Here is a 22050-nt window from a genome sequence, read left to right as displayed (position 1 = left end):
TTTGGTCCTAAGACTGCACCTGAATGAACTTTTCCCATTAAGAAACCTTAGTATGAGATATTTGGATTAAACTCTTTCGATCTTCACCCAAATCGTCCACTCCGCTCCTCCTAAAATATCCTGATTTCCAGCTCCCTTGTTACCTCCTCCCATGCTCAACCTCAGGACTGCTCCAGAACCTATGGAACTCCCCACCACCATAATGTCCAGCCAGGCCCTACCCTTTTCACCCCTAGGTGTCGCTAAAAACTCTTTTATTCTGGGAAGCCTACCCCTCCTCCACCTAAAATGTTACCCCAGCCAGCTCCATATCAGATAATTCCCAGCAGCTGTTATTTTTGTTCCACCCCCTCCCCTTAGATTATAAACCCCTAGGGCTTTTATTTTCACGCCCTGCACAAACTGTTGGCACCATTTAAAACCTGTTGCCCAAAGTTTAACTACCCATCTTTTAACTCCTCCCCGAATTCCAACGAAAGTTTCAGTAGGTGTAAGGGGATGTCAGGTTTGCTATAAAACCTTTCTTCAGGGGTTATTGGGGTGCAAGCCGGGGTTCCTTCTATATCCATGCCAAGGACAAGAGAATAGGTACAATAGACTCCCCGAGGTAGTGTACCCTGCTGAGTACAATTTAACCTGATGCTGAAAACAGTGCATCATTAGACATGTGATACCAGCACCAGTACCCTGGCCCCAAGTATTTTTAACTTTGTTTAGGACCAGTTGGGACACTACCTCGGCATTCATTAGACATGACCCCTTCCTGTGCCACCATTGCGGTCTCATGATTCTGTCCTTTTCCACTGACGCAGAACAACACCTTCCTTTCTCCAGCACCCATCACTACCAGTCATCTGAGGCTGTCCAGAATCAGACCATCAGAACAAGAAGGACTGCAGGGTGTAACACAGTGGAGTCTGATAGGATAGTACCCAAATTGACAGTGATATATGCACAATGTTCCGTCCCTGACATTAGGGATGAGAATAGTACAAGTAAGATTTTGACAACCCTGGAACTGAGTCATCCACCAATCCATAGGACTCATAGTCAACTCGGATACTACCCCACCTGCCTGTCTTTGCAAAGTGGAAAATTCTCCCACTGAGAAGAGTCAGTCACCTCAGAGTCAGGTTTTGGATGCTGGACAGAGCAAGTTGGATTTCCTAACACCTTCCCTGATATGTAGCCCAAGACCTCCCAATGTGTTCCCTGATTATCTCCAGCTCCATAGTGTTTAAGGTACCCAGTGACCCGCCTCCCGCTCCAAAGGCAGTCTCCATTTAGCCTCTCTTTTTCCTAAGGATGGGAAATAGTCTGAATACATGGATTGAAAACCACCTGCCAACAGGTACAACTGATTCTTTATAGAGGCTGCACACCTTTTCCCTCCTTTTATCAATTCGGTAATCGGACAATGTTATCCTTTACCCATACAAAATAAACTGCCTACACTATTCAGACAGGACTTCACATGAATGACAGGGGCATAGTGCAACACTGGGGCACTGGTCTTCCTGGTATGCAGGACACAGACAACTAGTCAAGGTATACAAGGCGTCTAGGGCAGGAAGGACACCTATGGGTATTAACTGAGGAGAATGTGGCCTGCCCACACGTATATCAGAAGTGAGAGCCCTTGGAACAGCCAAGAGCTGGTAACACCCCATACAATCTTCCTGCACAACTTTTCTCCAGACTCAACCAAAACTATACAATACGAGGCCAGACCTATACACTTTCAACTTGTATGCAATCAGGCAGGCCCTTGTACTACACACCTGCAGGTAAATCTAAAGGAAATTGGAAAACTAAAATTGCATAATGTGTATCCACCTTGAGGAACTGCTGTCACCAGACACAACTGGCCAACAGGCAAAGAAAAATTCCTTGCAGCACTGAGGCACCGGGATCACTGAACAGTAGGGGGTACAATTTGAGCCAACCGGTGTGCCTTGAAACACACAGATATTTATTAGGCAATCTGTAACAAATAGCCACATAAAAACAGACAAACGGGAAACTCTATGAGCAAATAGGGTTGCATGGGGACACACGGCAGGAAACAGGTTTGAACTACACTTGTCGACACACAGCCTACTAGACACATTACCATACCTTAGCCTGAGGCAATGAGCCAAACTTGAAAAAGAAGCACTGGCTGGGCGTGTAACTAATTACAATAACAGCGGGGGGGGGGGGGGGGGGGGTTAGGCAGTCTTAAAACATAAGTCTACACAAAAGTAACATCAGACCTTTACCCTTTAAAGCCATGGAACTACAAGTATTAGCATGGCTGTTCTTTGGGAATAGGAAACAGATATGTAACAGATCTATGACAGATCCAGAGGGTAGGTATGGCACTGATCTTATTAAGAGGTGACCTACAATCTCTAAATACTTGGAGTGTGTGTCACGGGTGCATTTAGTGCAAAAAGTGACAATAAAAGTGCAGAAAATAAATATTTGTATATTCACAAAAATCCACAAAAAAATCCTACTGTGTAAACTGCCTAACCACTTATATATAATGCATATTGTTACGTTCAAACGAAAACAAAATCCTGTGCAAAACCTGCATTTCAAAGTGACATTTCTGTGCAAAAAAATCCAACATATATGACTGCCGTATATTGTTGCTGTGAAACTGGGTTCAGAAATATGTATATACCTTTCTTAAACCCTGGTGTATAAAAAAGTCCAATAAAGTGACAATGTGCTCCTTCTAATTGTTCTGTGCTTCTTGGAAAACAGTGCCCAATAAGAAACGCACTCACCGCTATTATTCACCCCACAAGGAGGTATTTCACCTTCACAGTATGAGCCACTGTGCAGCCTGTGGAGTGGAAGGAAACTTCTTGTCCTGTGTTCTCCAAGTGCCTCCTTGTCTGCGATGTAAGTGGTCTCCTCACTGTTAACCTCTTAGATGTTGCCCACATGTAGAGAGGAAAGAGACTACATAGTGTTATACCTTAAAATATCCAAACATTTATTAATAATACTGATGGGTACTCACATTTATTAAAAATCATTTAAAGTGAAAACAGTATTTAAAAACAGGAAACTGAAGCGATCTGCGCTCCACGGCTCGAAACAGAAAGTGATGCAATGACGCTGTATAGTCCCGCCCTACACATTTTGTCAATGGGACGTCATCTGGAGCGTTGCTGCGTGTCGAGCTTCCGTTCCTGCTATTAGCTGGAGCGCACGCCGAGACGCACATCGAGTACCCACAGATTCGTAAGGTACCACTCTGGTCTCTGCTTCTCCTCCACAGCTGTAGCTCGGTCTGTTTCTCGTCCTGTACCTTGCATACCTGTTTGGCTGTAAAGTTTCTATCCGGATTAAAGACGTTTTTACACTATTTGAGCTTTTGTGGCTTTCATGGGGAGCCACTCTTTACAGATTTGGTTGGTGAATTAAACTACCGAGGCTCAGGTACAAGAAGTTACATATATATATATATATATATATATATATATATATATATACTCCTGCTGTCCTGTTACTGGAGTCCCTCTGCACTGATATCTTTCATGCCAGGATATCTGGAAAGTTACCTTTGATGAATTATTTTACCTGATCCTTTCCATGCCTGAGAGTCACTCTGTGGCCACTACTGTCTGGTGAGCACTTTGACATACCACTTCGGGTGAAGCACGAATAAAATAGCATTTGCACCTTATTTTCATGTGGTGATCGGATTAATTAAGAAGATTGCGGTTTTGTTTCATAATAATAATAAGACAAATTGAACTTTTTTTTGCACTATATTCACTTTATTGATATTACATGATTTATTTATTGTAGCATGCACTGTTGCACCTTATTACATGATTGAGTTAACACAATATTTATTCATTTATTATTGCACTATTGATGCGCCCTTCACTGTTTGTTTATTGTCTATTAGTATTTTACTAATTTTAGGAGCAGCATTCGTTTGTGAGAGTGTACGTTTTATCATTTGGCGCCGTGCCCATTATTTTTCACTTGATGTTTTCTATCATAACCTGTACTTAAACCCATAACATCTGTTTTGTAAGGCTGAAATTCTTTCAGAGATCGATCCCATTTCATTAGCCCCTTCTCAGCCTGTATGGAAGCATTCTCAGGATTTTGGAATGGGACCCATGACCTAGGTGGTTCATACTTCTTACATCTAGGCCACTTTGCAAAGCGCACTGAGTACACTTCATAATCACGTCTTGTGGTCCTATATGGATTATGGTTACCGACTTTTTGACTGGAACTGGATAGACAGAATCTCGCGATGTGGCCAAATAAGCCACATAAGTGACATTTTATCGTATCTAAAGTGGTACAACATTTCCTAACAAACGGCTTTGTTTTAGAAAATGAGGGATGGCTTTTTTCGGATAAGTAGTGTTTACCTGCGACTTACAAAATATAGGGGCAATTTTTAAAGAGCTCTTACCTTTTCAGTACATACCTTAGGTGTGGAGGATGTCTCCCTGAATTCAGACCAAACCAAATCAGTTGCTCGGTTATCTCCTGTATCTGAAAACTGAATAGCTCCTGGCAGCTGACAGATAATGGTTTCACTTCCCTTTCTGCATCCTTCAGTCTTTTCCTCAACTGATGAATGTCTTCCTGTAATCTCTGGTTTTCTAGTACTAATTGCTGGTGGATAGCCTCAGAATTTTACATAGAAGCTTCTAAAGTACAGATGTTACCTTTGGTTGTTTCTAGCGCTTCTTTTAGGGATGTGTTTTGCACTTTCAAATGTTCATACTGTTTCGCTAACCACCTGGCCGCAAAGATTATCGACATTTTTCCTGTGCGCTTACTACAGCTTCTTCCAGCGAAATTTTATTTCACATCCTCTCCTATCAGCGGGACAGAAAGTGTCCCTTCTGCCTGGAGACTTTCCTCCCTTAATGCCAGCCTGGCCATTTCCTCTCCATGGCCTGCTGCTCTGCCTTCCTCTTCCTGTACCTCACAATCCCCCTGTACTTCACATTTTACTGGGGTATCGGCCTTGTGTTGTGGCTAGGGTTGTCCCGATATCACTTTTTTAGGACCGAGTACAAGTACCGATACTTTTTTTCAAGTACTCGCCGATACCGATTACCGATACTTTTTTTTAATGTCACGTGACAGTGTTTTTTTTTTTTGTTTTTTTTTTGTTTTTTTTTTAACAGTGTTTTCTTTATTTATTTATTTATTTTTTTATGGGGGGGGGGGGGGGTGAACGGTGTATGTGTGTGTGTTTTTTTTTTTTTTTACAATTTTTTTATTTTTTACAATAATATTTTTTTTATTCTTTATATGTTTTTTTTTTTTTTAATCAGCCCTGTTTGGGGGCTTTGGTGAGATATCAGGGGTCTTAACAGACCTCTGATATCTCCCCCTTTGAGACAGAGAAAGAGACAGAGGATAGAGATTCCCCAGTCCCTTTCTCTGCAGCCTCAGCTGCACTGAGAATGAATGGAGAGAAGACAGCGGCTCCTCTCCATTCATAAACTGACACATCGTAATCACAAGAGATTACAATGTTTCAGTTATGTGAATGGACAGAGTCAGCTGACTCTGTCCATTCACACAGCGGAGAGAGACAGCAGAACGGAGGGGACAGGGAAGGAGAGGGGAACGGAGGGGACAGCGGAGAGACACAGAGAAGGAGAGAGGAACGGAGGGGGACAGCGGAGAGACACAGGGAAGGAGAGAGGAACGGAGGGGGACAGCGGAGAGACACAGCAGAACGGAGGGGACAGCAGAGAGACACAGAGAAGGAGAGAGGAACAGAGAGGGACAGCGGAGGGGGACAGAGGAAAGGAGGGGGCATGGAGGAGGATGCAGTGACATACAGCGGTGACCGATCACCGCTGTATGTCACTAAAGCTGCTGAAAGCCACTGGGGGATAATCTTGTAACTCCCCCACGCGCCGATCACTGCTGTCTTCCAGGTATTGGGGGAAGCATCGGGAGCATTTGCCCGAGTACAAGTACCTGGGCAAATGCTCGGTATCGGTGCCGATACCGATACTAGTATCGGTATCGTGACAACCCTAGTTGTGGCTCTCCCTTTTTGTCAGCCACTGAAAGGTGACAGTTCATGTCAGCCCCTGAGCGCTTTGCTGACAAGGACTGCATAAGGCCCAAGTCCTGACAATTGCTCCTTGTCTCCCTGAAAATCACTGTCACCACTTGTTGGGGGTTGTGATGGTTTCTGCTTGTCCCTACGTTCAAGCATTGTTTGAAATGATTTCTCCTTGAAGCCCATAGTAAAAATATTACTTTGCTGTGTTCTATCCGCTGACTGCAGCATCCATATAGCCCAAATATCTTTTTCATATGGCTGTGTCATCTTTTTGTGGTGAGCACGGTACAGATCTTCCCATACTTTAAGTTTAAATGTACTTTTCTTAGGAAAACTTGTTCCAGTCCACCTATCCCACTCACGAAAATATTTTACCAGCCAGGGCCTATATTTATCTATTATCTCTTCCATTGGGGTCATTTGATAGGATTTACCCCATTCAGACCCCCTCTTTGACGTGATTCTATTACCCATCCTTATGAACGCTTGGACCCTGACCTGATTTCCCAACCTTTTTTATAGGTTTTTCCTCCAGAGGTAGCTACTCTCTGGACCATGATTGGGATGACAGGTACTGCCCCTGTCACTATTGCTGCTTTTCACTACTTGTCAGAACAATATTTTCCCTGCTCGTGACGATAGTCCTTCAAGTCAGCCTGGATATTTTCCCGAACTCTTCAGTTCAATCTCCCCTGTGGACTTTTCCGAAGTATTCTAAAAAATGGCTTAAAGTAGGACTATTACTTCTGTTATCTCAAGAACGATTAGCACAAACTTGGATAATCAGGACCCTATGAGTGCTTGTAATACAGGAGGCAGTTAACTGATGCACACCTAATTGCAACATGATTTGTAGCAGTTACAATATAGCCAGTGTTTACAGATCTAATTACAAAGCTTACGATCGATTACAATGAATGGTTATCGTTGCGCTCCACACATTAACCAGGTCCTCTCTAAACACGTGAGAGGCCATGAGTGTGGCGATTTATGACATTTCTATGTATTTTTCAATAACCGAATGTTGCAATATATAACCTTTGACTTTGATCACCTGATTGGCATATCAAGATTGCAAACTCTGGCAATATGTTCTGACGTCTATGGAAATAGGATGTTTACTAACTCTGCTTCTATCCATATGACCCCCTGTGGAAATATTTACATAAATTCTTGTGTATGGACATGTAATACTTGCCAAACAGGCTACTAGTTTGAGAAGGAAGCACTACACCTAGAAGAGAATTAATTAGTAGCATCAGGTGCTATCCATCCCTGGAGACGGGAAACCCGTGCATGGAGCCACGGGGCTATTTTGTGTTTAGCGTTTTTTATATGACGATGTTGTTTATTACTGTAGTATGGTTTTAAATTATAGTTCGGTCCATGGGAGGAGCACAGTCCTCAATAGGGTTATTGTGTCGCCATGAATGGACTTAAATTATATATTGTATGTGTATTTTTTCATCAATAAAGCTAAATTTGCATTAACATATGCCGTGGTTGACCCTCCCCTCACTTGCTTTCAGTGGACATTCCTTTGCTCCACCCATTCTATTTTTTTAACTTCCCTGTAGACATTGGTCCCAGCACTACTACTGCAGGAAACGCTAGCCCACCTGGCTGCTTCTTCACTAGTCTACCCAACCGACTCTCCAGAGATCTCCCAGGGCGAGGTAGGGAAGATTAAAGCACAACGCTTTCTTTCAGAGAGGCCTGCTACATGTGGCAGTCTCTCCCCTTGAATGTCCCTTCACTGTGCTGTAGTACTCACACTGTCCTCCCGCTGCCTCTCAGGGAAGACTCCTTTCAAGCTTTTCCTGTTGTGAGGATCCTCCCAGGCCAGCATCCAACCCCCAGCCTGAGGCAGAGCACCCCCTCAGACTAGAAGGTTCGCCTCAAGGGCCACTGACAGTCTCCTCAGCACTGTATCTCCATCTTCCACCCTACTCCCTTCCCAGCATGACTCATTCCTATTTAAGGGCTCACTTAGTCCCCTGCCAGATCCACCACCTGGGGATTGGCTAAGCGCCCCTAAATATTTAGAACAACCCTCCGCCCTCTAGTTTCCAGAATGTTCTCTAACTTTCCAGAACCAGGTGGAGGCATCAGAGAGCTGTCTGTATGAGTCATGCTGCCCTGAACTCTAATAACACTGACCCAGATTAGACTCACAGGGTTTAAACATGAGTCAGAATATAGATATGTGAAACCTTGTGAGCTGCTATGTTAATCTAATTAAAGTTTCCAGCACTAAACACTTCCTAAACATGTGAATTAACAAACTAGAATCAGAATAAGTGCAGTGCTAAATACAAAGTATCCCCTGAGGGATATATAGTGCATTCAATAAACGATATTATAAATAAACTACAATATACAAATTTTCACAATGCGTTCTTATATAAATCAAACAAGTGCAATGTGCAGATACAGGTGAAACTCAAAAAATTAGAATATCGTGCAAAAGTTCATTTATTTCACTAATGCAACTTAAAAGATGGAACTAATATATGAGATAGACTCAATACATGGAAAGCAAGATAGTTCAGGCCGTGATTTGTCATATTTGTGATGATTATGGCTTACAGCTCATGAAAACCCCAAATCCACAATCTCAAAAAATTAGAATATTACATGCAATCAATAAAACAAGGATTGTACATAGAACAATATCGGACCTCTGCAAAGTTTAACCAAGCATATGTACTTGGTTTGGGCCCCTTTTGCAGCAATTACTGCCTCAATGCGGCGTGGCATGGAAGCTATCAGCCTGTGGCACTGCTGAGGTGTTATGGAAGACCAGGATGCTTCAATAGCGGTCTTCAGCTCTTCTGCATTGTTCGGTCTCATGTCTCTCATCTTTCTCTTGGCAATGTCCCATAGATTCTCTATGGGGTTCAGGTCAGGCGAGTTTGCTGGCCAATCGAGTACAGTAATCCCACGGTCATTGAACCGGGTTTTGGTGCTTTTGACAGTGTGGGCAGGTGCCAAGTCCTGCTGGAAAATGAAGTCCGCATCCCCATAGAGCTTGTCTGTGGAAGGAAGCATGAAGTGCTCCAAAATCTCCTGGTAGACGGCTGCGTTGACCCTGGACATAATGAAGCAGAGTGGACCAACACCAGCAAATGACATGGCTCCCCAAATCAACACAAACTGTGGAAACTTCACACTGGACTTCAAGCATCTTGCAGTGTGTGCCTCTCCATTCTTCCTCCATACTCTGGGTCCTTGGTTTCCAAATGAGATATAAAATTTGCTCTCATCAGAAAAGAGGACTATGGACCACTGAGCAACAGACCAGATCTACATAGTTACATAGTTACATAGTAGGTGAGGTTGAAAAAAGACACAGGTCCATCAAGTCCAACCTATGTGTGTGATTATGTGTCAGTATTACATTACATATCCCTGTATATTGCGGTCATTCAGGTGATTATCTAATAGTTTCTTGAAGCTATCAATGCTCCCCGCTGAGACCACCGCCTGTGGAAGGGAATTCCACATCCTTGCCGCTCTTACAGTAAAGAACCCTCTACGTAGTTTAAGGTTAAACCTCTTTTCTTCTAATTGTAATGAGTGGCCACGAGTCTTATTAAACTCTCTTCTGCGAAAAAGTTTTATCCCTATTGTGGGGTCACCAGTACAGTATTTGTAAATTGAAATCATATCCCCTCTCAAGCGTCTCTTCTCCAGAGAGAATAAGTTCAGTGCTCGCAACCTTTCCTCATAACTAAGATCCTCCAGACCCTTTATTAGCTTTGTTGCCCTTCTTTGTACTCGCTCCATTTCCAGTACGTCCCTCCTGAGGACTGGTGCCCAGAACTGAACAGCATACTCCAGGTGCGGGCGGACCAGAGTCTTGTAGAGCGGGAGAATTATCGTTTTATCTCTGCAGTTGATCCCCCTTTTAATGCATGCCAATATTCTGTTTGCTTTATTAGCAGCAGCTTGGCATTGCATGCCATTGCTGAGCCTATCATCCACTAGGACCCCCAGGTCCTTTTCCATCCTAGATTCCCCCAGAGGTTCTCCCCCCAGTGTATAGATTGCATTCATATTTTTGCCACCCAAATGCATTATTTTACATTTTTCTACATTGAACCTCATTTGCCATGTAGTCGCCCACCCCATTAATTTGTTCAGGTCTTTTTGCAAGATTTCCACATCCTGCGGAGAAGTTATTGCCCTGCTTAGCTTAGTATCGTCTGCAAATACAGAGATTGAACTGTTTATCCCATCCTCCAGGTCGTTTATGAACAAATTAAATAGGATTGGTCCCAGCACAGAACCCTGGGGAACCCCACTACCCACCCCTGACCATTCTGAGTACTCCCCATTTATCACCACCCTCTGAACACGCCCTTGTAGCCAGTTTTCAATCCATGTACTCACCCTATGGTCCATGCCAATGCACCTTATTTTGTACAGTAAACGTTTATGGGGAACTGTGTCAAATGCTTTTGCAAAATCCAGATACACCACGTCTACGGGCCTTCCTTTATCTAGATGGCAACTCACCTCCTCATAGAAGGTTAATAGATTGGTTTGGCAAGAACGATTCTTCATGAATCCATGCTGATTACTGCTAATGATATCATTCTTATTACTAAAATCTTGTATATAGTCCCTTATCATCCCCTCCAAGAGTTTACATACTATTGATGTTAGGCTAACTGGTCTGTAATTCCCAGGGATGTTTTTTGGGCCCTTTTTAAATATTGGTGCTACATTGGCTTTTCTCCAATCAGCTGGTACCATTCCAGTCAATAGACTGTCTGTAAAAATTAGGAACAACCTGACTGTCTCTGGACCCTCCCCCCCATCTGTTTTTCTTTAGCCCAGGTAAGACGCTTCTGACGTTGTTTGTTGTTCAGGAGTGGCTTGACAAGAGGAATACGACATTTGAAGCCCATGTCCAGGATCCGTCTGTGTGTTGTGGCTCTTGATGCACTGACTCCAGCCTCAGTCCACTCCTTGTAAAAGTCCCCAACACTTTTGAATGGCCTTTCCTAACAATCCTCTCCAGGCTGCGGTCATCCCTGCTGCTTGTGCACCTTTTTCTTCCACACTTTTCCCTTCCACATAACTTTCTATTAATGTGCTTTGATACAGCACTTTGGGGACATCCAACTTCTTTTGCAATTACCTTTTGAGGCTTTGCCCTCCTTATGGGGGGTGTCAATGATGGGTTTTCTGCACAACTGTCAGGTCAGCAGTCTTTCCCATGATTGTGATTCCTACTAAACCAGACTGAGAGACCATTTAAAGGCTCAGGAACCACTTTGCAGGTGTTATGGCTTAATTAGCTGATTAGAGTGGGGCACTTTGAGCCTAGAATATTGCACCTTTTCACAATATTCTAATTTTCTGAGATTGTGGATTTGGGGTTTTCATGAGCTGTAAGCAATATTCATCACAATTATGACAAATCACAGCTTGAACTATCTTGCTTTGCATGTTATGAGTGTATCTCATATATTAGTTTCACCTTTTAAGTTGCATTAGTGAAATAAATGAACTTTTGCATGATATTCTAATTTTTCGAGTTTCACCTGTATTGTCCACATAGTGTCCTTATGAAAATCAATCGATGGTGAAAAAATCATGCCAATCCATTATATGCATCGTGAATAAACAATCTCTCCACAATTACCCACCCGTATATGTGTTTCTCAAACTTCTAATGTTCCCTCCACTGGTTGTGCCTTCACCTTATAGGCTTTTTAAATGTGCCTTTAGAAATGATTAATCCAATGCTTCTCATAAAGCACTATTGCCAGATCTGATTACTTTGCATGGGGTCAATGTGATTGGAATTCACGAGCAGCAGCAAAGAGGTTTAACCCTTTGATTGATCAATGTGACTGGAGTTTACGGGCAGCTTATAAGGAGAAGGAATACAATGAGAAGCGGATTAATCATTTCTAAAGGCACATTTAAAAAGCCTATAAGTTGAGGGCACCACCGGTGGAGGGAGCACTAGGTGTTTGAGAAACACATTTAAGGGTGGCTAATTGTGGTGAGATCATTCATTCACTATGCATATAATGGACTGGCATGGTTTTTTCACCAATTTATTTTTTCATAAGGACACTATATGGACCATATCTGCATATTGCACTTTAGTATTTATCATATTGTTTGATTTATGGAAGAACACATTGTGAAAATTTGCATATTGTACTTCATTTATAATATTGTTTATTGAATGCACTCTATATCCCTCAGGGGATACTTTGTATTTAGCACAGCACTTATTCTGATTCTAATGAGTCAGAATATGTTTTACCTACTATGACACTAGTAGCACACTAGAGGGTGCCACACTATTAAAACCCCACTCTGGAATCAATGGTACCCCCTGCCCACTAGTTCAAAGAATAGGCCATCTTTACTCCCTTCTCTTTTTCTTTTCTCCCTTCTCCTTCCTCGTCACTTCTTCTCTCTGCACCCTCTTGGGTGACCCTATGCCTCTACATTCTAGCTTCCTTCTGTCTAAAATTGTGAAGTGTCCGTTTGTACAACGCGAGCAGAATACACATGGGTACTACCTGATTTGGTGAGGTGAGAAGCTCACCTGCGTGTCAGTGATGTTATACTAACTAACTTTCAAACAACTCTGCTTCGAATTGTATCTCTGTGGCTTGTATCTACAGGTATGTTCGGTGTGACAGGGCACCTTTGGTGCTTTTGTTGTATTGTATTTTGATGGATACTTTATTCTTCTATACAAATAAAGGAATAGGCCATCAATAGCAATTAGAGACATGTCCATTTACTTATTAATGCTTTACTATCAAGTAAACAACATCAATGCATGCACGTCAGGGCACACAACTTCTCACCAATTCTGTGGACATCAGTACTCTCCCAGGTCAGGCACTCTTTCCTGTTCCCCTATCCCAGTCCTATCTGGGGTTTCAGGACCCCTTTGAGTATTCCCTTGCCAGAGAATACAAAACACTGGAAAGCATTACATATTGAATGGCCCCATCAGGTCCCATGAGGGCCAGCTCCAAAGACAAATTACTCTCTCAAATACTCCACTTGATCTTCCCTTTGCAACTCAACTCACTTTTATATATACTAGGGAAGGGCGCCACCTAATGGCCAAACCAGGAAACGTGATTACACCCGGTTACTCACAGCCAAATGATGCTGAAGCCCTGAGTCTTCTCCTCTTGTGCTTACTTCCTGATTGGGGTCCTTCTTGGGTTGTCTGCCTTCATGATGTGGACACTTCCTGTTAAATAGCCACCTCTCAGAAGAGGACTGATGTCATCACAGGGTGTCAGTAGGAGGCATCAGGGCATCTTTGGAATGGATTAGCAGACCTCCAGCACTGGAACTGATGGTGGTAAGGGACCTGGATGGGGGATTTAGGTGAGTATTGCTGGCTTCACCAGGTAAGGGGGAAAAAAGACTGTCAGTATAGGTTAGAGGATGGTAGGAGGGGTGGAGAAAGTTAGTTTTATTGCTGCATTTCCTTGCCTCCCTTATGTGTTTCTTTCAAGTTGTAAAGTTGGGAGGTATGGTTTACATATTCTAAATGGAGGTTGCAGTCTTTTTATAATATTTTGTGGAGATAAGTGAGCAGCCTAGTGTAATTAGTCTATTTATATTTTATTTTACATAGGCTGTACCAATGATGGAAATAGCACCAGTTCTTGTATCAGACAGTGAGGACTCTCCAGACCCAGAGATTACAGGAAAACATATGTACTCTGATGAATCTTACAGCATGAAAGTGGTGAATTTGGCCAATGTAATGTCAAATGAGAATGACAATGTCAAGCTATTTTTCAATACAAAGCTGCCAGAACTGGTCTCAGGGTAAGTAGACCGGCATATATTGGCATTAAAAGTAGATTGGTGCAAGGACACTATTCCCCACAGAGGTCTCCAAAGCAAAAGAAAAATGGACTATGTCGGTACCCTGGACATATTACACATTGAATAAAAAAAGGTTTATATTTTATTGATACATGATTTACAATTAAAAACAAGGTATCCAGATACAGATAACAACAAAAATTAGCAGAAATAAAGATAAAGCCGTATGAAGTACGCATTACACTGATGCTAGATATACTCCATGATGGAACATTAGAGATGTAGTACTTCTCAGTGCACAGACATCCTCTACATGTTTCGCTGACTTTTACTGCTTCTTCAGGAGGAACAGTACTAAATAGAGACATTAAAAAAGTAATGAAATCATAAAATAGAACAGAGGACACACAGGCCTAGTGCATTATGCTCAATAAAAGTCTTTAATAAGTAAAACAGAGGCAAGTATAATATTCACAAACAAATGCTTGTATCTTAGCTTTCCATTAAAAAAAAAAAAATCAGCTCAAGTTCATGATGAGACTTCCACATCAAAAAATGGAATATTAGCAGTGTAATAGGCTGACGCGTTTCAAGGCTTGCCTCTTCCTCAGAGCCCAGGGCTTTGAGGAAGAGGTAAGCCTCAAAATGCATTAGCCTATTAAACGGCTGATATTCCTTTCTGTGATGTGGAAGTCTCATCATGGACTTGAGCTGATGGTTTTTTTCTGGAAAGCTAAGATACAAGCATTTGTTTGTGAGTATAATACTTAATTCTGTTTTACTTATTAAAGACTTATACTTAGGATAATGCACTAGGCCTGTGTGTCCTCTGTTCTATTTTATGATTTCGGTGTATTCAGATTCCCCCAGTCTTTGGATGGCAGCAAGGTGTTATATATCCAGAGGCAGGATAAGAGTCTACAAAGGCATCTGGGTCCACCTTTAAGTTTAAGCTGCACAATTCTGGCTAAATTGAGAATCACAATTTTTTTTGCTTAGAAGATCACGATTCTCGTAGCATAACATCATCTTTCACATTATACAAAAAAATCGGGCTAGCTTTACTGTATTTTTTTTTTTTTTTATTCATTGAAGTGTATTTTTTCCCCAAAAAATTGCATTTTAAAGACCGCTGCGCAAATACAGTGTGACATAAAATATTGCAACAATCGCCATTTTATTCCCTACGGTTTCTGCTAAAAAAATATATATGTTTGGGATTCCAAGTAATTTTCTAGCAAAAAAATACAGATTTTAACTTTGTAAGAAACAAGTGTCAGAAAAAGGTTTAGTCTTTAGGTGGTTAAACTTCCCTTATTTACAGACCGAAGTTCATTCCATTGATCTTAGAACAAAAAGTTACAATGTTTATAGTTATCTACCAGCACAGACAATGTTACAAAAAACTTGGCAGGCTGCCCGTTTTTTTTCTTTTGACAGCTGAGTGAGCAGAGAACTCTCTATACTTGTTACATGAATGAATCAGGGAAATTCTGCATAGAGGGGGTTGAATCGAGATCACAATTTTTTTAATGATTATTCATGCAGCTCCACTTTAAGTGCAGGAGATTGCTTTTTTAATAGATCAAAACAATGTTTTACCCTTCAGTAAGTTTAGACTGCAATGCAGTACAGCTGACATCCAACCAATCAGATTTCGCCTCTCATTCACTCTCATTCACTCTCATTCACTCAAAACAAACTCAACAATGAGGGTGATTTCCTGTTGCTCACACATTTCTCTTGTCTCTTTATCAAAATACCTTTCTCTTGGCAATATCAGACTTTTTTGACAGATGCCCCGCTATTCTCCTCTGGAATGCAGAAGACTGATGGCAGCCATGTTTGTGTTCTCTTTCAGGACTACAAAAGAGAAATCGCAGTATAATGTCCTAGGCATTGGGAGTGGACCTGGTGAGATCTTGTTCAACTTGCCAATAGATACAAAATTATTTAGCAAAACGGCAGTGAAAAATATTGTATTCTGGCAAATGTTTAGGGTTCATACCTGTAATTAAAGTATTTGGTGTATTAAACCCTTTTTTATCATGTCAGTTTATATATTTTTACATTTTTATTTATGTTTTTCTCAATAACAGTTGGGAATGATTGTACTGAACTAGTAAATTTTTAAACCAAAGTGACTATCCTTAGGTGATACACAGAGATGAAACAAATCCTCCTACATAAATTGTACCTGTTTATCTGCAGCTGTGAACACGGCCTTAAGCTGGCCATAGAGGGATCGAAATTCTGCCAGTTCAGAAGGGACTGGCCAAATTTTGATCCATCTATGGTCGTTCTTTTTTTCGAGAGAAGTCGATCCAATGATCGACTTCTCTCTATCAGGACTGCTGGAAATTTTTGTTCAATCAATTGGCTGCAGCGCTGATCATTGTATTCTGACAGTGGAGGAGTCCCCGCTGTCAGAATACAATAAAAAAGCAGGGAGGAATCCTCAATTAAATGTAAAAACAAAACATTTTTAGTGTAAGTTTTGGAATAAGGATGAGGAAGTGGGGGAAAAAATGGCGGGATCAAGAGGTAATAATTTACCAAATATGACGCACACAGAATCTGGTGCAACTGTGCACAGTAACCAATCAGCTTCTAGGTTTTATTGTCAAGGCTTAAATTAGGGATCTAAAACTGGCGGCCCTCCAGCTGTTGCAAAACTACAAGTCCCACGAGGCATTGCAGGGCTGACAGTTACAAGCATGACTCCCACAGGAAGAGGCATGATGGGACTTGTAGTTCTGCAACAGCTGGAGGGCCGCCAGTTTGAGACCCAATGGACCAGCAGAAGTTATAGCTGATTGGTTACTATGCACAGCTGCACCAGATTCTGTGTGAACCAGTTTTAGTAAATCTCCCCCCACTGTTACAGAAAAAAAAAACTGCCTTATGAATGCAAGTGACAGATTGCAGCATATTTTTTTTATTTTGCCGAAAGTTCTATTTTAAACCTAATGCCGCGTACACATGACCGGACTTTACGGCATACTTTGCCCGGCGGACTTTTCAACGGACTTTATGATGGACTTTCCAAATGAACCGACTTGCCTACACACGATCAACCAAAGTCCGACGGATTTGTACGTGATGACGTACGACCGGACTAAAACAAGGAAGTTCATAGCCAGTAACAAATAGCTGCCCTAGCGTCGGTTTTTGTCCGTCGGACTAGCATACAGACGAGCGGACTTTTCGACCGGACTCCAGTCCGTCGGATAGATTTGAAACATGTTTCAAATCTAAGTCCGTCAAACTTTTGAGAAAAAAAAGTCCGCTGGAGCCCACACACGATCGAATTGTCCGACGGACACCGGTACGCCGGACCAAGTATGCCAGAAAGTCCGCTCGTGTGTACGCGGCATAAGATTTGGGTTAATTAGTAAAGCAATACAAAGAAGTAGTTGTTCAAAGTAGCCAATCAAAAATCATCTCTCATCTGTTGTTTCTGCAGTAACCTAAGTCTGATTAATTTTATTAGTTTCTATTCGTTGCATTGGCTGACTCATTTGTATTGTGAAATATCATTTCAAAGCTGGACATTTCAGACAGCTTGGCAAATAGTTTTTTACCTAAATATCTACAAAATGTGTCAGGATCGGTTAATTGGCTTCCTCTTGCCCCTTAAATGAAAATTCAAATTGTTTTGTCTTTTTTAAAATGTTTAAACAGATGTTTAACATCTTTTGAAACTATTTATATAACGTTTGTTTTTGTTTTGTTTTTGTGTTGCAATAAAAAATATGCAATATTGGAAAAAAAGCACAAAACACAATTTATAAATTAAAATGTATACTATTTATCTAAAGTAAAAAAAAAATTGTATTACTTGTGTTATCTTATATAATGGCCCATAGTAGAAATGTAAAGGCTGCTCTGGTCTATAAAGGTGCAAGAGCAGAAGCTGCTGGATAAAAAAAAAACAAAAACGAAAAAGAGGCTCAATTTGAAGGTAATCACACAAAACAGAGCTACTGACCGTTTCCATAGAAAAGTGCCTAAACCTTGCCATAGATGGATCAAAATTCAGCCAGTTCACAAGGGAGTGGCTGAATTTCGATCCATTTATAGACATTCTCATTCAAGAGAAGTCGATCGAATTATTAACTCCTCTCAAACAGGAATTTTGGAAAATTTTTTGTTCAATCAACGCTGTAGCATATCAGCTGCAGCGCTGATTACTGTATTCTGACAGTGGAGATGTCCCCGCTGTCAGAATACAAAAACACAGCAGGGAGGAATCCTTTATTTACCTCGCTCATGTAGATAGGGGAATGCCTTTTTTTTTCTGATTGAAAAATACGATCATGCATTCTCATCTAACAGGGTTTACTGTATATCTGTCCATTTAAAGTAGTTGTATACCCATTTTTACCTACAGGTAAGCCTATAATAGGGCCTACCTGTAGGTAAAATTAATTTCTCTTAAACCTGTAAGGTTTAGGAGATATTCACTTTGCATGCAGCCGCTGACGTCAAGTATGCTGTAAAGACCCCCATGTGCATGCGCAAGAGTGACGTCATCGTGGCTTCGGCCACTCACAGTGCCAGAGCTGCGAGCCCAGAAGACCAGAATCAGATGCTGATGCCTCGTTCTAAGGTAAGTATTTCATAATGAGCTAGTATGCAGTGTATACTAGCTCATTATGCCTTTCCCTTATAGGTGTGTTTTTTTTTTCTTTTGTTTTTTTTTTGTGCGGGTATACAACTGCTTTAAACTACAAATAACTTATAACATAAAGACGCCTCCAGGCAAAGCATGGACAATACTCAATTGTCAGCCACCATTCATGAACAGGTGGCCATACAGGAGGCCATAATCTTCTATGTTTGCAAAACAGGTTTTAAATATCACTGGGGATAACAGTCACTACTTAATTGTAGCTAGTCTAGTACTGTAGTTATTTGTCATTTGCCAAAAGGCATTCATTGATATTCCAAGATGTTGCTCTAATTATAATATATCAAACTGTCAAGTAAATGGGTGCGGTTTGCCCAGGGCGAGCATTTATTAGATCTTTAATTGGATATAAGTCCCTCTCAATTCTGAAATACCAAAAAGGCAGAGTAGGCACCGGCCTATGGGCCCCAAGCCATTTAAGGACCTCATGACAATTATTATTGTCATATGTTATTAATATGTCATGACCTCGGATTCAATTAATATTGATTTGATCTTGAAAGGAAATTACAATGAAGCTTTCTTTAATTGTTTACAAAAGATAGAAAAAAATAAATCAACTCAAAGAAAGAAAAACTTTAAATGAAGGACTCTATAGAGAAAATACTGAATTCATGTAATGTACCCAATAACAACTCAGTACATAAACCATAGACATTGGGTTCACATTACAGTTTGTCTCTGATTTCTCATTTTATCTTCAAGAAGTTACATTTCTTTCAGCTGTCAGTTTGTAAACACACAGTAGTGATGGTCATCTTTATTTAGCAGCCAACGTGCACACTATACTTAGTTCAAAGTTATACTACTAGAGTGCACGCATGAGAACCTCCAGAATACCTGTGGGGGGCCCAAGTTTTCGACTGCCTAGGGGCCTCCACAGAGTTTAATCTGGCACTGGTTTCCATTACCTGCCTCATTAGTCCAGCCTACAGCAAGCCCCTTTTGGCTATTTAAACAGCTTTGCTCATTCCCTCTGTGCCCTCGCGTGGTCAACATCTCCAGTGTGTTCCTGTGTTAGACTTTGCCTGGCCGACTTCTCCTCTGATTCCTGCTCTTGATTTTTGAGTCCTGACAACGCTGACTCCTGACCCCGGCTCCTTTGATTACCCGCTCTAGCTTCCAAACCCTGGCTTTTGTTTTAGACTACGTTCCTGATCTGTGTTTATTTTGCTATTACATTAAAGGTGTGATTTTAACTGCGTTTTCTTTCTCTGCCTGGTTTATGGTTCCTAACAGGTACTTACACTAATTGCATGTAAAAAATACTGAATTAATGTATACAGAGCTAAATAAATGTATGTCTTTTATATCTAGCTGAAGTTAAGCTGTAGGGCTTTTTTAGGATTTATAGCAAGTGTTATTGTTTGGGTCAGGCAAGGGTTGAGGTTGGCTTTATTGTTAGGGATCAGTTAGAGGTTGTTGAAAGTTTTGGAAGACTTACCTTGTTTTCTAGGTTTTGCTGCCAAAACCCCATGTGCTTTATTGTGTCAATACTCTATTCCAGGTGAAATGGACTTATACATACTTTCAGCAATACAAAAATTCAGGCCTGACCTCAAGATCAGTAGTGAAACCATTGAACCAAACCATACACAAATAGAGCTTTACAAAGGTAAGTGATGTGTCTATTGGTATGGACCAACGTACAATAGGCAGCTGCTGCTGTGCCGATAGGGTCCCATAATAAGTACCAGCTGTATTTTAAAGAATGGGGTACCATTCACACTTTTAGTTGTGGTAACAGTAGGGTTGCCACCTGTCCGGTTTTGACCCGGACAGTATGGGGTTTAGAATACTGTGCCCAGGTTTCCCTCTGCCTGAGACCCGGACACCAGTGCCGCTGACAGGGAGAACCATGGGGCCTCCTGTAGGGGCCCCAGCACACAGGGGGACCCAGACAGCAGGGGGATCAGAGCAGCGGGCGGGGGGGGAGGAGGCAATTACAGAGGAGTCAAAACATAAGGGAGAGGCCACAGGCAGCTGCTGGTGCGGTAGTTTTTAATAAATGAAATGCTTAAAAACAATCCACTCACTCTCCATGTCAGAGCTGTATATGTCAGTCTGTGAAGTCCGCTGTCAGGATTCTCCCGATCCACGCTGCTGTTTCCCTAAATCGCTGGAGGAAGCCAAGTATACAGAGCCGCGGGGAAACTGCAATGAGCTGTCAGATAGCCTGGGACGCTGTGACCATCACAGGCTGACAGTTCACATGAGTTTCCGCCGCTCTCTGTTTCCTCCAGCCAGTGCCGGGACAAGGTCATCCGGTGCCCAGGGCGAAGATGGCAAACTACGCCCCCCATAAAGAAAGAGTCAGTGTCATTTCAAAACAGGAAAATATTACTTAATACAAATTGAATGAAGTTTAATTCGATAGAATCAGAGTTCACTCACACATTTTAAATATATGTATTTTATTAGAGGTACTTAAAGTGCTTTGAAAAACCGCAGCTTAGCTTCCCCGTTGACAGGACAGAGCTCTGCCTTGTTTACATAGGCACAGGTCTGTCTTGTGTGTCTTTCCAACAATCGGTGGGTGCCGGTGGTCATCACACAGCACAGCCGGGTCACCAGTGGTGCACGCATGTGCCCCTTACCTGGGAGTGCTGAATTATGTACCTGGTACACGATCCAGTGCAGCAGAGTCACCGTACATGTGATACGGTCGGCAAGCTAATAATAATGACCACCAGCATCAGTCCCAGTTTCTGGAATTATATCCCCCAGCATCGGTGCTAGTTTAGAAAATGAAAACTCTCAATATAAATAGCAGTCTCCATAATAACCGCCAGCATTTTTTTTATATACTAGCAATGTGGGCGATCAGTGACTTATAGTTGGACTGTGATAGTGACACTGACACCTTGTTGGAACTGAATAACTGACATCACCAGTGACACTAATACAGTGATCAGTGCTAATAATATACACTGTCACTGTACTAATGACACTGGGAAGTGGGTATAGGGAGCAATCAAAGGGGTTAATTGTGTGCCTAACTATGTATAATGTGTGTATAGTGTGCTGATTTTTAACACAGATTCATTTGTTTATTTTCCCTGCTTTGTAGGGAGAAGAAACAAAACAATCATTCCCTCTGTATAGAGCCCTCTGTGGGCTGTGATTGGCCACAGTTGATCAGCAGGTCCTGGCCATGAATCATTGGCTGAGACCTGCTGACAGATTCTCGCTGTGTACAATCACAGGAGAGTTGGGTGTTGGCAGGTGTGGGCAGGCTCCTGAAACAGGTAGCGGTGTACGGGTACACTACGGTTACTGTAGCTGCAGTCCCATCGTAGTATATTTATGCAACCTCATGTACCTGATCCCACCAGGAAGCCAACACTGCACAGCGCTAATCACAGGCAGTGAAACAATTCCTGATCTGTGCAGCTGCGGATCGGGAAATATCTCACTGCCTGTGATTAGCGCTGCGCATTGTCAGCTTCCTGGCGGT

The 22050-nt window shown here is 41.8% G+C and overlaps 1 protein-coding gene across 2 annotated transcripts in view; it reads left to right on the top strand.

Moving 5' to 3' along the window:
* Positions 1 to 22050, top strand: part of LOC141147122 (histamine N-methyltransferase-like) — a 70061-nt gene that overhangs the window by 11715 nt on the left and 36296 nt on the right. For both annotated transcript variants that reach the window (XM_073634248.1, XM_073634247.1), the window contains exons 2-4: positions 13704 to 13900; positions 15762 to 15814; positions 20101 to 20208. In XM_073634248.1, the coding sequence (XP_073490349.1) occupies positions 13713 to 13900; positions 15762 to 15814; positions 20101 to 20208 (349 nt within the window). In that variant the 5' untranslated portion in view covers positions 13704 to 13712. The remainder of the gene's footprint in view (positions 1 to 13703; positions 13901 to 15761; positions 15815 to 20100; positions 20209 to 22050) is intronic.

This window comes from Aquarana catesbeiana, linkage group LG06, assembly GCF_042186555.1.
Source record: "Aquarana catesbeiana isolate 2022-GZ linkage group LG06, ASM4218655v1, whole genome shotgun sequence".
In the NCBI taxonomy this organism is placed as follows: Eukaryota; Metazoa; Chordata; class Amphibia; order Anura; family Ranidae; genus Aquarana; species Aquarana catesbeiana.
This window is presented reverse-complemented; position numbering and strand designations above follow the sequence as displayed.